The 17,694-nt window shown below is 45.1% G+C and overlaps 1 protein-coding gene across 1 annotated transcript in view; it reads right to left on the reverse strand.

Moving 5' to 3' along the window:
* Nucleotides 1-17,694, reverse strand: part of SLC22A15 (solute carrier family 22 member 15) — a 224,714-nt gene that overhangs the window by 170,918 nt on the left and 36,102 nt on the right. Inside the window, exon 3 of the mRNA XM_069202976.1 lies at nt 9,778-9,910. Within this exon, the coding sequence (XP_069059077.1) occupies nt 9,778-9,910 (133 nt within the window). The remainder of the gene's footprint in view (nt 1-9,777; nt 9,911-17,694) is intronic.

Here is a 17,694-nt window from a genome sequence, read left to right on the forward strand (position 1 = left end):
GGCATGGCAGAGGGCCCACCGCATACTTGGGGTACACCCCTTTCATTTAGCCCAGGTGCTAGAGGACGGCAAGCTCAAACACTTCACCAGGCTGCAGGAGGAATTCCACCTCCATCCAAGACAGGAATGGAGATACCTGCAACTCCAACACTGTGTGCACCAGCACACTGACATTACCCGATGGGGACTACAACCCTCGCCCGTGGTGACTTACCTGAAGACATGGAGGAAACACAAAGGCGTAATGGCTGGCCTGTATGAGGTCATCACAAGTCACCTATACTTGCAACCTGTCCTGGACAAATTACGCCTACAATGGCAAACCCGCCTACAGTGGACCTTTGACTTGGAGGATTGGATAGACATTGTGGATGTGATGGACAGAGGCACGCATGTAGCCCGCTTAAAATTCTGTCTTTTCAAGATACGACTGGTACTGTACCCTGGTGACATTGCACAGGATCGGCCTTCTTCCACATGCGGACTGCGGGCGCTGCACGGAGAAACACTACGATTTGCTTCATATCCTCAGCGGTTGTCCGTCAGTCTGGCCTTTATGGAATACTGTGGAATGCACTCTGGCGGACTCCATGTCGTTCCCAACCCTCCTACCCTCCTCTCTTATCATACTGCACGACATGGACTCTCTACCGGCCCTGTCACGACCGCAACAAAGGCTGCAACATACAGCACTAGCAACCGCAAAAATATGTATCCTCCGAGATAAGTTACCCCCCCTCCAACCCTGGAGGAATGGGTAACAGCAATGACTCATATAGCTGCACATGAGAGAATCATTTATACCCTCCAGGACCAGGCTGCCATATTTGCTCCAATATGGGCCCCCTTCCTTGCGGATGCCCCGCCACATCCAGCCTGCCGCTAGTTTCTTTCATCATACACCCCCCACACATTCCGGCTACCTCTCTCCCTCTCTCTCTTTCTTTCTCTCGCTCTCCCTCTTTTTCTGTCTTAGGGCCCACCTCAGCATCTTCCACCTCTCCCTCCTACCGCTCACTCAGAAGGTGGAGTTACTTAGGGTTTACTTAGGGCTGACACTTTGGGGACCCCGTCACCAGCCGCTCCTCCCTCCTCCTCTCCCCCCTATTTTGCTCTCTTCGGTCTCTCTGACACCAGCCCCCGTCTTCTCTCTCGATCTCTATCTCACTTCTCCCCTTTTAATTTTCTTTTTCCCCCCTTCTCCGCTTCTATCCCCCCTCTCCCGGCAAGAAAGGTTGTCTCACTAACACTGCAAAGAGCTTAGTGAGTATCTCTCCAGGGGCGACGCAGAGCTACACTACTACTTCATTACCCTTCAGGATGCAGATAACATTACAACCTCAGGTCAGGAGGCAGGTGAATAAGCCAATCTCAGTTCACAATGCGGTTACACGTATCAGTCTCAGTTCATGATGCCATTAAACATGCCAGACACAGTTCATGATGCGGTTATACATTCCAATCTCAGTTCATGATGCGGGTAAACATGCCAGGCACAGTTCATGACGATGTTAAGCATGCCAGGCACAGTTCATGATGCGGTTATACATTCCAATCTCAGCATGCCAGACACAGTTCATGATGCGGTTATACATTCCAATCTCAGTTCATGATCCCATTAAGCATGCCAGACAGTTCATGATGCGGTTATACATTCCAATCTCAGTTCATGATGCGGGTAAACATGCGAGCCTCATTTCATGATGTGAGGCTATAGAAGAAGAAGAATATGGAGATGTGCATTCTGGGCCACGACACATCCTAGGAATTTGATCCTTTTTCGGGCTATTCTTCCAAGGCCCACGAACCCCCCAAATTTGAATCTGTGCAATTCTTACATTTATGTATTGTCTATATGGAGCAGTTGACGTAAGGAAGGCTGTAATGCACCATGAATTGATGTATTCAGCACAGTATCTGAAATATCATTAGATATATTTTTCGCACTCTAGTGCTAGTTGCATATGTTCTTTTATTGCCAAACTGAGCTGAATTAACACCCTTTTTATAAGACAAATTTGTGTCCCTATTAATGGAGACCTGGATAGCTCCACTGAAAGCTTCCCAATAACAGGATAACAACGTACTAATATTGGGTTGTGAACAATCCTTCATAGTACACTTTCCATCCCTCGATAAATGAGGAGCATCCTTGCAAGTATTCTAGTGAAGCAAACTCTCACAACTTCCTCAGTTCTTTTGCCTCCCCAACATATCTTTGTGTGGAGGAAAGAACTTCAGATTGTACTTCTCCCATCCCACTCACCTCTGCAAGTGAACTGATATACAAGCAAATTGATTTTGCAGGAATTTAAGAGGCAAAGAACGGAAGTGCTTGAATTGCTCCCCATTTTACAGGCTCAATAATCTCTTTAACTCTGTAAGCCTTGTTCTAAGCTTACAAGATGTCAGCAAACCACTAAGTTTGCATTTACAATCAACAAGATCTGAGCTCTCGACTTATTTGTTCTTCCCTCCATTTCTTTTCCATTCCAATTACAATCCATCGTCACATTCCAGTTAAGACCCACAATAGTAGTGATTTGAACAAAACGATCTTGGCTCCTCCATTTAATTGACAGCTGTAAGGGCCAATAGAATGTGGTGGGCATGTATGGTGCATTTTCACTGATGACACAGAGTGCTTTAACCACTAGCAAGCTTTTAATGTTGACATAATGTCCTGGTTTTTCGCTTGTTGCCAGCTCCAAACTGTTCATGATCATATTCTAGTTTCTTTCTTAAATTCCTTGGCAATGACTCTTGTCACATGGGCAGGTTTCTCTCAGAGTAAGGTCATGGATGCTTTCATCGTCAACCTTACGTTCCTCACTTTGGGAGGCCTGAGTCTCCCTTGCTCAATGGCAGGGCCAGACTTCTCTTTTACAGCCCGGTGTATTTCCTTACACAGTGTAGTGCCTGGCCTCTAAATAAATATCGGACTCTCGCCTCTCTCTCTGCTGGACATGTCATAATTCCTCTAGCAATGCCACCACCAAAGTTAGCTTCAGAGGTCATGTTATGCTCTCAGCCTCAGCTCTTGCGCCGGCTGACAAAGATTGCGCAGGTTGTTTACGCATGAAAAGTCACTAAGGACTTGTTGTCAGAAATTAATGACCCCATTGTGAACTGCTCGGACCACCACTGTACAGATTGTTTTCAGCAACAAACATATCCAATGTAAACCAGAGATAGCAGGAGAAGGGACCAAACTGCTGTCCTCACTGGTAAATCCTGTCCTATCAAGTTTTGTGATGCACAGGTATGAGAGGCTGTGGACTGGAGTATGATTAAAAAGAAAATGCATGATTGTATTGGAATTTTACTGCTCCTTTGGGCTTGGAAAGGAAAATATCAAAATGTGATTTTTAAGGGTTTCTGGGCCTGATGTACAAAGCTTTTTTGAGGGCGCAAATGGTCAAATTAGCAGAATCGGACTATTTGTGACTGCAAAAAAACATTTTTTGATCTACCAAGCCCTATCTGCGATTTCGTGATCTATTACCAAATTGCCAATTGCGTTTGTGATTCGGTACTAGGAAGGGGCGTGTTTAGGGTGTCCCTTCCTAAAACCAAATTGCAGTGTTATGTAGGAATATTTATTGACAGAAATGAGGTTGCAAAACATTCACATTTACCATTTTCAAGTTGGGGGTAACCTCTTTGCAAATGGGAAGGGGCCCTCAAGGGACGCCTTCCCCTTTGAGACTTTTTGTAAAAACATTTTTTGAGAGCAGGCAGTGGTCCCACAGATCACTGTCTACTCTTAAACAAGCATTTGCAATGCAATGGGTCTCGCATTTGCTAGAGTTAGAGCTATTTGCGTTCTAAACTCCTAACCAGACTTTTCTTGCCGCATAAATTGAAAATGAAGAGTAAAACAGTTTCACAAGCGAGCGGATTCAATGTGCCGCGGATGGAGCGTAAAGGAGACACACAAAAGGAAAAAGTCACTCGCAGTCAAATGTATCGGCAAAAGTGCATTTAGCCATGTAACAGGGTCGATGTCCAAGGCAGTAACCAAACCACCCCAGGGAGGGACAAATGTAAAGCATTTAACAGTGATAACAAAGGATTTTTGAAGGGAAAGCCCATGAACGAGCGATAGTAATGAATGTGAGGTGGGCGTGGGGAAAAGCCCAAAAGCCCAAATACATAACAACACGTCGGAAAAAGCAGCGCTTGAGCTCTGTCGTTCTTGACCTAAAAATGAAAAGAAAACTTCTCATTTTGAAGCGCATCCTGTTTTCCTTTAAGGAAAACGAGCTGTATTTTTTAAAAAGAATGTTTTAATGAAAAGCAATCACAGGCATGGTTGTCTGCTGGCCCCAGCAGGCCACCATCCATGTGATTTTAGCGATTCCCAGTGGGTCGCAAAGCGAGAACTCCCTCATGAATATTAATGAGGCACGTCTATATGCGACCCACTGGGACTTGCACAATGTGTGAAACACACATTAGTGTGTGGGTGTTTGTGATTACCAAATAGCAAATCGCAAAAATGCGCTATTTGGTGTTCGCAAACCTGTCTCGACATACATCTGGCCCCAAATCTTATCCAAAACAATATACTGTTAGAGGAGACTGACACAAACACCAGTCAAATGCTGGCACCTTCTTAAATGTCTCCACAGCATGCATCAGAGATAGAATTCAGACCAGCAAAGTGAAACTGATAAATGCACTAGTCCCTAAATCATTTATGAAAGAAAGATAAATCAGTACTGGGGACAAAAATATTCGATTACAGACAAGGAAGTAGAGCAAAATAATTCAGCTTCTTTGGTATCCAATGAAATGTCCTGATGCCCCAAGGTAAACTGGTTCCTGTCAATCTGTGTACAGAATCTTTGTTCGGTACCCATCCATGCCCCATGAATGCAGTGAGGATGTCGGACATGAGAAAGCACTGGCTTGTCTCTTCACTGTGAGGGATGATAAAGAAAGAGGAAGAAGAGGAGAGAAGTCCACCGTACTGCAGTCTACTGAACTGAAACCTCTCCTTTCTGTCTATGACCAAAGGGAGCCAATTTCTAAGCCTTATCTTGAATCAATGACTTTCTTTGTACCTCAGAAGTATTAAAGTCATGAATTGGAGACACACGGCATGGAAGTATCCACTTTGAAATAGAGATCTCCATGTACTCCAGCAGTATTAAGGTCATGAATTGGAGACACATGGCTTGGAAGTATCCACAGTGAGATGGAGATCGCTGTGTCCTCTGGAAGTATTAAGGTCACGAACTGGAGACACATGGCATGGAAGTATCCACTTTGGGATGGAATTGGAGGCACATGGCGTGGAAGTATCCACTCTGAGATGGAGATCTCTGTCCTCCGGCAGTATTAAGGTCATGAATTAGAGGCACATGGCATGGAAGTTTCCACTTTGAGATGGAGATCTCTGTCCTCCGGCAGTATTAAGGTCATGAATTGGAGGCACATGGCATGGAAGTATCCACTCTGAGATGGAGATTGCTGTGTACTCCGGCAGTATTAAGGTCATGAATTGGAGACGCATGGCGTGGAAGTATCCACCGTGAGATGGAGATTTCCATGTACTCCTGCTGTATTAAGGTCATGAATAGGAGATACATGGCGTGGAAGTATCCACCGTGAGATGGAGATCTCTGTGTACTCCAGCAGTATTAAGGTCATGAATTGGAGGCACATGGAGGGGAAGTATCCACTCTGAGATGGAGATTGCTGTGTACTCCGGCAGTATTAAGGTCATGAATTGGAGACGCATGGCGTGGAAGTATCCACTTTGAGATGGAGATCTCGCTGTACTTCGGCAGTATTAAGTTCATGAATTGGAGACACATGGCATTGAGGTATCCACTTTGGGATGGAGATCACGTTTTATAGTCTAGACGCATACTTTGTCATCTTAAAGACTAGTAATTCGGGTTGAACACGAGTAAGGTAAACTACTTTCAAGCTTTTTTCAAACTGCTTCCCCTTAAGTGTGTCTCATCACTCTTTAGAGTACCGGAGATACAGTTGTTCCCTTATCATAGAGGTGAGCAGGTCACAAAACTCGTAGGTAAAGGCATGCAGAGCTGTCCCAGGACCTTAAGCTAAGCCCAAAGAACCAATGAACAAGCTGAGTCACCCAGAGACACTGATCATGTAAAATTGTGCCCCAGGCGACATGCACAAATATGGCAAAGCTCTTTAAAATTAAAAAAGATGATTTTTGTGCATTTGAAAGTGTTTCAATTTATCACTTTTTCAATTCATGATTTCTTAAGAGAGTTAAGACAAAATGCACTCACAACATTGTCATGAATAAGCCAAAATAAACGTACGTTGTGGCATTTAAAAAAAAAAAAAAAATCAATCAAGAGCAGCAGTCCACTCTACCCATGTGTTCACGCATTCTTTTGTGCGAAGCGCGGCCTGAAGAGAATGAGTTATTAGTGCTTCTAGGAAAACGAAGTGCACAGCTTTGCTGCGGATGAAACCAGTTGGTCAAGTGGGGAACCTGGGATTTAGGGCTCTGAATGTTGGCCGTGTACCTGTAGTTCATTCACCAGATATAGCTTCCAGGGCCAGATCCATCCAACTGCGGGCCAGGAGCAGCAAGGTCTCTTTGGTGGTGGGGACTGGGCTTCCAGGACCCTGGCGGATACTAACAGCAAACGCTGTCTGCAGCCTAAAGTGATTAAATGGGGTCAAATCACACTCACTGCAGCATGCTCCCTTGGAGCACAAGGATCAAGGCCTCCTCACCCCCTTGCATCTACTAGGGAACTGAGTTTGGAAACCAGTGGGGTAGATGGCCTAGTGGAGGGCTGCTGCTGTGCGCGGGAGGAGTGCTGGCCTTGTTCCCCTGGGGTGCACGCCCTCCGTTTGGTGAGTGTTGCTCCTTATGCCCTCTGACTGTTGCAGATTGGCCCCTCCCACCCCACCCCAATCTGGGCAGTCGCACCATTGTCCCTGCTTCTTTTGTCTGTACCCTTTGCCAGCCCGAACCATGGACAGAATGCTTGCCCACCACAGAGGGGAGCTCGGTTAAGGCCAGTACGTCCTCCTTCCTCCCATTTCCTCTGTACTCATGAGCTCTTGGGACCATAAGCGCTGAAGGGGTGATGTGGTGGACTACCATCACTACCAGGAGATGCTGCTCAATAGTGGCAGCCACTTGGAGGGGAGGCCTACACATCCATGGGCCTCTACCGACCATGTCCATTTAACAGAGAGGGGTCTGCTCTCTTGCTTGTCGCTGAAAGATCGCTCCTTGCATTGCTCCAGTGTCTCGCTGTCGAGCGGCCTCTATCTCTAATGGGCTTTGTTGGATAACATTGCCTACCCATGGTACCAACCTGGGCTGAACAGTCTACCCTACCCGGACCTCGACTTCATAAGTAAAAGGCAGATTTCGGTGACCACAGTAAGGCGGAGCTTTGCAGAGGCCAGTTTGCAGTATGCTGCATCACAAGCAGTTAAATCGCAGCAGAGATTGATACTTGGTTCATGTCGCCTCCTCACAGGACTATACAAGCTCACTTCCTGGACACGATCCATACCAGCCCTCTCCCACAAACTGGAATGGCTAGCGGCAAAGCCATGAGTCAACTGCTTTTCACAGAAATGGAAGGGAGCAGCAAACAATCGAACACCATTTCAAAGTCTGTGCATGAGGCCACTATGGAACTTATTGCGAAAGAAATTTCTTTGGTGGGCATGCGGCTTTAGTCGGTGGATGCAAGGATCTCTGAACTCATATCAGAAAAGAAGACACTTCACGCTGACGTGGGATCCTTTCATGCCACAATAGAGGGCTTGGAAAAACATATGGCTCTCCTGGAAGAAAGGCTAGATAATGTGCATTCCTGGGGCCCAGACCTATGGTACCTTAAGTAGAAAAGGGTGGACTTGGACGACAGGGCGAGACAGGACAACGTTTGATTCTACGAGATACCAGAGAAAATGGAAAGTGACAATGGTGTCCAGAGCTTGCTCATGCAACAGTTGCCCAAGCTGTTAGGGATGATTTTTTTCACCTCAACTGGAATTGCAAAGGGCCCACAGGGCATAGCCTAGAACATCAGTATGAGATAATGCATGCAGGCCATGGTGATTATTGTCTGCTTCCTGAGACACAATTAGGCCTGTCAGATCCCGTTGGCAAGCTCAGAAAACACCCCTATGATCTCAATGGCCACAAAGTGCAGATCTTGGTCAATTTTTTCAGCGGAAACCAACACAACCAATGAAAAGCTTTTTCAGTTCCGCAGGCCCAATTGTGCAAATGAGACATTTAATTTTGCCTCCTTGAAGCGGCAACAATATGGATTACAATGAACAGCAACTCAAACGACTACAAAGATTCAGCACTCACTTTGCACTACTTGAGTAAACCACAAGAGGACATAACATGATCCTCCAACTGCAATATCTAAAGGACTGGGTATAATGAAGGGAGTGGTGATGGCCTTTTATAATGTAATAGTACAAAATAAGCACTCTCAACCTCTATTATCAGAATAGAGGTGGCTGGACAGCTTGGCAGGGTTGTTCAAGAATCTAGAATAAACTTTACACTCTTTAAAATTTAAAATACTGGCACCGGACCCACAAAAGCTCAGAGGCGCTGCCTATTACACCATGCCGACTGTTGGTGATGTGCCCACACAGAATGCAACATACTTCATATACTTTATCAGTGCCTGGACCGCCATACAGAATACACTGAGTAGTGCACTAGACACATCAGTCCCCTGTCTAGAGGACTAGAGCTTTTACATGACATGAGTGACATGCCAACTCTGACTTGCCATGCCACAACTGCTGTCCACGGCCCTCGCTACTGCTAAAATTTGCCTTTTACAACATTGGACGTCATCCCTGAAACCAACCCATGATGTGCAGCAGTTGGAAATGTTTAAGATCGCAATATATGAGTGACCTATCTATAGACTACAAAGCAGGACAGACGTGTTTACACATGTGGCACCCTTCATAACAACCGCTGGGGTACCAGGATGAGAAGTAAGGAATAAACTCATGATCGTGAACACAGGAGATGCTTGGATACGGTTAGAGACTCTGTCGTGCTCACTCACTTTATCCCCGCCCCGCTGTCCCTCCCCCATCACATCACTACCCGTCCCCGTGAGGATGTCCCTTTCTTGGGTTCATGCGATCAGCAGGAACTCCCTTGAGAACTTTACCAACCTCCATATGACTCTTCCCTTTGTACGGTTCATAGAGGTTACAGCCCTCACAGCTTCTTCTCCACTTGTTTGAATGTTTTGCTGGCTCTTATCTCCTTGTTGACTCTCGGGTCTCAGTAGAACAGCTGTGAATCGACATTGTAGCGACTGTTCTTCCCCTCGTTTAACTTGCCGATACACGTTTATGATTTTTCTTATGAATTTAATCCCCATGTTACAGGACTGCTCTGTTATCCCAGTCTCTACCCATGCTGGACTGGTTTCTGTGGCAGATTACTGATCTGTTCCAAATGGGTGAAACCATTCAACATTTTCAAATAAAGACAGACAAAATATAAAAAGAAGATACGGTATATGTGGAGGATGCTGACAATCAAATGAAGGTGAATAGAAATAGATCCTGCCATGCACTGACTGAGTATCCGAAAGTTTCAAATCCCTGCGACATCCAACTAAGCCAAAACAATAACAAAGAAGTTTTAAGACAAAGAAACTAAAAGTCAAAACACTGCCCTGTGTACACACTCCCATTCACTTCCATCAGTGGATAGGTAAGGCTTCCTACACCAGAGAGAAAAGCCGCTCTTGCGCTTACCTATGAGGTACACCTTTCGCCTCCCAAAGCGGTCTGACAGCTGTCCGAAGAGGAGCACCCCAAAGAAGACACCACCGAAGAAAAGAGAGCTGGCCAGGTTGATTCTGTACGCTGTACTGTCCACTAGGCACCACTGTGGGAAACAGAGGAACAAGACCTGTGGTTAGAAGGTAGAAAGGAGGGAAATCCTCACTCTTAAATGTCTTTGTTTATGCTAAGCTTTTCTGGGATGGGATGCATGGACCACGCATTACAAATCCTTGCACTTCCTTTCCCTCAGACGGGGGGCACTGCACCATAGCGGCCTTGAGTTAAAGGGTGCAGATTACAAGTTTAATTTAGGACCATCATTCGCCAGACTTGGTATCTATTCATTAAGATTATTTCTTGTCTTATCATATTGAGCATTCTTGTCATTTTACAATACCTTCTACTGTTTTATTTTGTTAGCTCTTATTTTTTATTTTATTTTTATTATTATTATTTTTTACGCAGCACTAACCTTTATCTAGATTAACAAAAGGACCTCAAAGAGATCACATTTGTCCTATTTTGCATTAATGCAAAATATATCCAGATTATTTGTGTACAATTTTATTCACCGCATCTTCCTTCAATGTGAAATCAATTCTTTAATGTCAGTTATCTTGACACCCCAACATACTGACGGTTGGCGGGTGCAAAGGGGCAGCATCAGTTGAACCTCTTTAGTGCCCATTGAGCAACATAAACAAACCACAGAGATTTCACTGATATGTAAATTTAGGCCTCCGCCCCCAGAAGTGGAGGCAGTGAAATCTGAACAAAATACCAGTACAAACTATTTTCAGGCAAGGTCAAACTATCAAGAAACACAATTTGACATGGTTTCTTGACACTTATGCCCGGCCTTTGAGACCGCTTTAGCTGTCTTGCCACAAGAAAATAAGTTACTTACCTGTAACTGTAGTTCTCCAGTATTGGAATCTTTCATAGATTCACATGCTTGAATCATTCCCCGTCGTCGAGATGGGAGTCCCGGTACAATTTTCACAAGTAATGTTAAAACATATTGAAGAGAAAAAGGCCCTAGGCCTCTTCAATTTCACAGTCTATCAGAGTCATTTTGTGAAAAGGACCAAACCTGATCCTCCACCAATCAGGCGACAGCACCCTTCAGAACCTCCTGAGAGAAGCTCTAGCACCTCAGATTTTCCAAGTACAAGTGCTTATATTATGTTGAATATATGTATAAATAGAAAGAAAGAGGTGAAGTGAGCTTCTCCGGGGAGGCGGGTGGGTCGCATGTGAATCTATGAAAGATTCCAATACTGGAGAACTACAGTTACGTGTAAGTAACTTATTTTCTTACTCCAGTATTGGAACTTTCATAGATTCACATGCTTGAATCAGAGTAGAAAGCAATAACTATGCACATTGTAAAATCACAACACTTTTAATAAACAAAATATCTTGAACCACAAAACCTTATTATCATTGTGCCTAAAATGATGAAGTATATAAGTATACTGACATATGTCTAAATCTATACATATATATACACATATAAAGATATCTATCTACTTATCTCTAATATATATATACAGATATACCTGTGAAGATACATGATGAAATTCGAAGAAGAAAACAGTAATCGAAATTATCATAAGACACTACTGTAACATGATCAATGTCTGTAAACCCGCTTACTTATGTGATTATGATAGCGTTCTCTTATCCTTATATACACTTCTGTTTTTTTTTAAGTAAACAATGTGCATACCTGTTCTAGGATGGAGGGATGGAGGAGAAATGGCTCACCTTCACCTGAAGAGATTCTTGAGAACCGCCTGGCCCATTGCTACCTCTCCGTGAGAGAGGGACTCCAAGCAGTAGTGCTTAGTGAAGGTATGACAGCTCTTCCATGTTGCTGCCCTACATATATCTTGTAGTGGCACTCTTGCAAACAGTGCCGCTGACGATGAGACTTTTCTCGTCGAGTGAGCATGCACAGATGACTTCAAAGGTTTGCCCGCTGCCTGATGGCAAAAGCGAATAGCAGAGGCGATCCATTTAGAAATACTCTGCTTGGATAGGGGGCACCCCTTCCTAAGAGCGCTGTACACCACAAATAGCTGATTAGAGCGCCGAAAAGATTTAATCCTGTCCAAATAAAATTTAACGCATCTTTTCACGTCTAAAGAGTGTAATGCCCTCTCCGCCGGAGTAGATGGATGAGGGAAAAAAGACTTGAAGACTAAAGGTTCGTTCATGTGAAAGTCTGACGGAACCTTTGGAATAAAATGCGGGTTAGTGCGCATTAATAGTCTATCGTGTTTAAGCTGCAGGAATGGCTCTTGGATGGACAGCGCTTGCACCTCACTGACCCGCCTAGCTGATGTAAGAGCTATCAATAAGGCAACCTTCCACAACAAGTATTTGAGGGAAGCATGGTGGATCGGTTCAAATGGATGCTTCATCAGTTGTGCCAAAACAATATTCAGATTCCACGAAGGAAGTGGTGGTCTGAAAGGAGGGTAAACCCTGAAAAGCCCCTTTAGAAATCTCTTAATCAGCCGAGAAGAGAAGAGCGAGGGTGTGTCATCTGAACGTCTGTATGCAGCTATAGCTGCTACATGAACTTTAATGGACAAGTGTGCTAGGCCAGATTGAGCTAACTGTAAGAGATACGGCAATATTTCTTCTGGTGGTGAGAGTAGAGGGTCGATTTGACGCTGATGACACCAGGCACAGAATCTTTTCCATTTACACTGATACGTCTTGTTAGTGCTATCCGCTCTGGCCTTCGACAAAATATCCCTGCGGTCCTGCGGGATGTTCAAATGCGCAAACTCTCTGTGGTGAGGAGCCATGCTGATAACCGTATTGACTGCGGATCGGGATGCCGAACTTGGCCGTTGTTCATTGTTAGTAAATGAGGTAACGGCTCCAGTGGAATATGAGGTTTGACTGACAGAATGAGGAGCTCCGTGAACCAATATTGGCGCGGCCAGTACGGGGCTATCAGTATGAGAGTGCACGGTTCGGTTTTCATCTTCGTGAGGACCCTTGGGATCAACGGAATGGGAGGAAAGGCGTAAGCAAAGATGTCTGACCAGACTATCGAAAACACATTCCCCCAAGATCCCTTTTGGTGATGCCAAATTGCGAAGAACTGGCATTTGGCGTTGTACTTCTTCACAAACAGATCCACTGTTGGTGTTCCCCACCGGGAAAAAATCTGGTTCAGTACTGTCTGGTCTAGCTCCCACTCGTGGCAGTCCGATTTCTGCCTGCTGAGTGCATTTGCTGCCTTGTTGTTTATTCCCGGCAAGTGTACCGCTGATAGTGTGATGCCTTGCTGCGAGGCCCAGTTCCAGATCGCTTGGGCTTCCCTGGAGAGGGTGAGAGATCTTGTACCTCCTTGTTTGTTGAGATAGTGCATCGATGTGGTGTTGTCCGTTCTTATCACCACTCGCGATCCTGAGATTCTTGGGAGAAACGCTTGTAAGGCGAGGAGCACTGCCCTGAGTTCTAGCCAATTGATATGCAGTGATGCCAGATGGATTGGCCATTTGCCACTTATTTTCAGGTCCTGTAATACTGCGCCCCAGCCTTCCAGTGAGGCATCTGTTGTTATGATCCACTGAGCTGGCTGTTGAAGAAACAAGAGTTGATTAATAAAAGGTGCAATATCCGCCCAAAGCTGTCTGTCGTATCGAGACAAAATAGCCAAGGAGTTGGCAGCTCTAAGCATTAGGCTGGCCATAGACAAAAATCTTTTCCCTATATTGTCTAGCCGCCTACCCTCCTTGTCTGGGGGTGCGGAAATCGGGGCAGAAGGATTTTTTGATCTTCTTTGAGCTGCCTGAGCTACTACTGAATCCGGAGGAGGATGTCCTGTCAAGCATGTTGGTGCATCATCAGGAGCTTTGTATTTCTTATCCAGACGTGGCAAAACTGCAGTGACTGTTGCCGGATTATTCATGACTTTAAGGCCCTCTTCCCACAGGTAGTTCACCATCGGGATAGAGCGCACAGACTTTTGAAAGGGCTCTTTAAAATCATATAGGAAACAGTCTGTTTGCTTAGTAGGCAGCAGTAAAGCAAAACGCTTGGCTGCCCTCTCTAGGAGATTGGAGGTTTTCACAATGTCTTCAGGTGGGGATTCCACCTTCGAATGAGAAGGAGAAGATGGAGCAGGAATAATGTACTAGTCCCACTCTGAGTGAGTGTCTATGAGCTCTCCTTCTTCCTGATCTCCTTCTGAGATGTCGGTGTCTTGGGGAATTGTCATGTCCGGAGTGGCCACATCTGTGAGATGCAAAGACGTTGGTCTTTGATGTGGAGTAGAAACACCAGAAATAGGCGATGGAGGAGGCTGTTCTCCTTGTGGAGGAAACCTTCTATTGTAATCCACTAACATCGCTCTAAGGCCAGTAAGCAGGTCGGAAGGAATATACGCTCCCTGCTGATACTGCTGATGCTCAGAGTAAGCCTGGGGATCATAAGCTTCCTCATATTCCTCCTCTTCCTGGTATTTTACATTCAATTCAGAAGGGCTGTGGGCTGTTCCAAAAGGCCCATCTTCATCTGAATCTTCATCTACCTCCAAAAGATGTACTGGCACCAGGGAGGATACCTTACTAGGTGATGTGTGGGTTGGAGTTAACTTTTCTCCTCTTTTTTGATGTTTTTCCCTCGTCGCCAGTGTCGTCGACGACGTGTAAATCGACTTTGTAATGGACGGTGCCGTCGACGCTGGACGCACAGTTATTTTAATAGCAGAAAGCTTCGCCGACGAGTCTACCGTCGACAAAGTCGTCGACGACGGTAGGGCTGTCACCGACATCAGCGCCGTTGACGATGACGTGGTGTAGACGGCCGTCGACGCTGATGTCGTTGTTGCAGTTCTCGTCGACGGTGGTGTACTTGTTCTCGTCGACGATGTCGCCGACGGAGCCGTTGACGATGGAAATCCCGAAGTAGCTGTTGTCGTCGGCAATGCGCCCACAGACGGTGCCGTCGACGGGGAATCCGTCGACGAGGCCTTTTTTCCAGTCACAGAGGATGGCTTTTTGAAAGGCACAGATGGTGGAACAGATGAAGATTTCCTGTGCCTCTCAGAACTGGAAGAATGTCTTTTCCCCTCTTTACTTGAGAGTTTAGTTGGGGAAGAAGATGGGCCGCGACCCCTATAAGACCCTGAAGCAGTCTTTTTGAGGGCTTTTCTTGAGATTTGTGAGAGAGATCTAGAGCGTGATCTTGCCCTTTTAGCTGATCTCTTTGATGTTGATGATTCCTCACTCTCAGAACCAGAAACTGGATCCTTCCTATGTTTTAGTTTCTGCGGCCTTATTAATAATCTGCCTTCTCTATCTTTTAAGGTCTTAGAAGAAAAAGTACGGCAAATCTTACAGTCCTTGGCTGAATGATCTGGGTACAGGCAGTAAGTGCAGTCCTGGTGAGGGTCTTCAGAATGAAGTCTTTTCTTCCCACAAGTCTTGCAGTCTCTAAAGAGACTCTTCTTTTCCTTGTCAGACATAGTTGAAAAATAGCTGACAAATCCAAATAAATGAGTTTCTCTGAGTTCCATAAAGGTGTGAAGACAGAGCAGAGCTCTGAGGAGACTCCCTAGCACGACGTGTGGTAGAAAATCTGAGGTGCTAGAGCTTCTCTCAGGAGGTTCTGAAGGGTGCTGTCGCCTGATTGGTGGAGGATCAGGTTTGGTCCTTTTCACAAAATGACTCTGATAGACTGTGAAATTGAAGAGGGCTAGGGCCTTTTTCTCTTCAATTTGTCTTAACATTACTTGTGAAAATTGTACCGGGACTCCCATCTCGACGACGGGGAATGATTCAAGCATGTGAATCTATGAAAGTTCCAATACTGGAGTGATACTGTTTTCAAACACATTGCTACTTAGCTTCTTACAGGGGCTTTCTGTGGGAGGGCTTCACCCACTGGTCTGCTAAACTGTCAATCATATTTTGCTTCCACCCATCATAGCACACAGCAAGGGGTAAAGGGTTAGCCCACTTCACCCATTAGCGCCCTCCGCTTTCAGTGACGGCACAACGCCTGACAAACATTGTTCTCTTCTGCCTAAAAGTAGCTCCTTGCACTTCAGTAACAATGTTGGTTTAAAGCGTGCCTTTTAATTGTATTTAATTTGTATATAAACTTTAAATGTTATTTATCTTGCCTTTACTGTTGCGCTCAGTTATATGGTGAGTTATTTTCCCCTCTCCTTCTTAAAGTTATAAAGTTTTAAGTAACACTGCAGCTGCCTGTGATTTGAGTGGTGACTTATCGTTGCCTTCTTCACGAGTAATAATAATTAGAACAGGCATTGCACAGCTTAAAGGTGTATTTCAAAAACATTACTAGTAAAACAGACACGTCTCTTAAGGCTTTTAAAATTTACATTTTTAATGCAGGCTTAAGGTTTTATTTGTTTTTTTTGTGGCATACGCTTGCAGTAAAAAAAGAATAACCTTTGCAAACTTTGCGAAGGCCTGTCCTACTGGCTTTGCCAATGCTCACTCTAATGGTGTGGAGCTGCATCATTCACTTCTGACACCACCACATTACATTTTGCCCTCATGACATAGTTTAACAGAAAGCGTACTTGGATAAGGCAGATGTGTAGGTGAAAAGTTATATACTCAGGGTCCACAGTCTTTGCATAATGTAGCAAATATACAATTTGCCCCCCCCCCCTTGATTTCTCCATTTCCTAATACATTTGCCAACCAGTGACACATCTTCAAACCCACTGGAGGCATTTCAAATTGTTCCTAGTCCGAGCATCTGCCCCAGTACCCGGGTATGAGACCTGACAGATATATAACAACACAGATCATGAAAGGTCTCCATATGGGGGTGGGGTGAAATAAATGCTGTTTTAGCAAGAAAGTGTGGTCTTTCACCATGGAAACTATGTTTACAACAGAGTGTAAATGTAATATGCAATGCTACCACCTAATCGCTCCCACTCCCTGCAATGCCAATGCGACTCCTGAGTGGCATCAACCTATGCACCACCTGCCAGCCATCACCTTAGGCCTTTTATTTCCATGGAGGAAAGCGGTTATTTATTAAGATACAGATCTGTAGCCATCCAGCCCTCCTACAGGCATGTGATATCAACATTATTAAAGGTATCAGCAGACCCCGCACCTCCTGGAGGCATGTTATATCAACATTATTAAAGGCATCATGCGATTCCACACCTCCTAGAGGCATGTGATATAAACATTATTAAAGGTAGAAACCGCACCTCCTGGAGGCATGTTATATCAACATTATTAAAGGCATCATGCGATTCCACACCTCCTAGAGGCATGTGATATCAACATTATTAAAGGTATCAGCAGAAACCGCACCTCCTGGGGACATGTTATATCAACATTATTAAAGCAATCATGCGATTCCACACCTCCTAGAGGCATGTTATCAACATTATTAAAGTTATCACCAGATTCTGCACCTCCTGGAAGTACCTTATATCTACATTATCCGATAAAGACTTCTAGTTGCAGGTTCCTTACCTTAGAATTTCCCCCAGGCATCAGACTGGATCCGGAGATTTTTCTTCGAGCAGTACCCCTGTGCATCGCTAGGTGTTGTCTGTCGAGTCTACGGACTTCGTGGTTGTCGTGATTCGATTCACCTTTACGCTGTGACGTCAGTACTTTTCTCTTCTCGCCACTCGCTGATCCAAAGAGAGCTACCCTGGTCAATTCTGACCGACTTCAATGCTTTTGTTGACTTTCTGGTGCGCTGAGGATGTGCCCGAAGACCAGTTTTAATGCGTGCAAGGTCTGTCACCGCATGATGTCGGACACGGATCCGCACTGGGTCTCTTTGTGTGATGCCTGGAGCGCTATCACGACCCAAAGTCGTGCTCCGAGTGCCAGGCCATTCGCCGGAAGG

This window comes from Pleurodeles waltl, chromosome 8 (genome assembly GCF_031143425.1).
Source record: "Pleurodeles waltl isolate 20211129_DDA chromosome 8, aPleWal1.hap1.20221129, whole genome shotgun sequence".
Classification (NCBI taxonomy): Eukaryota; Metazoa; Chordata; class Amphibia; order Caudata; family Salamandridae; genus Pleurodeles; species Pleurodeles waltl.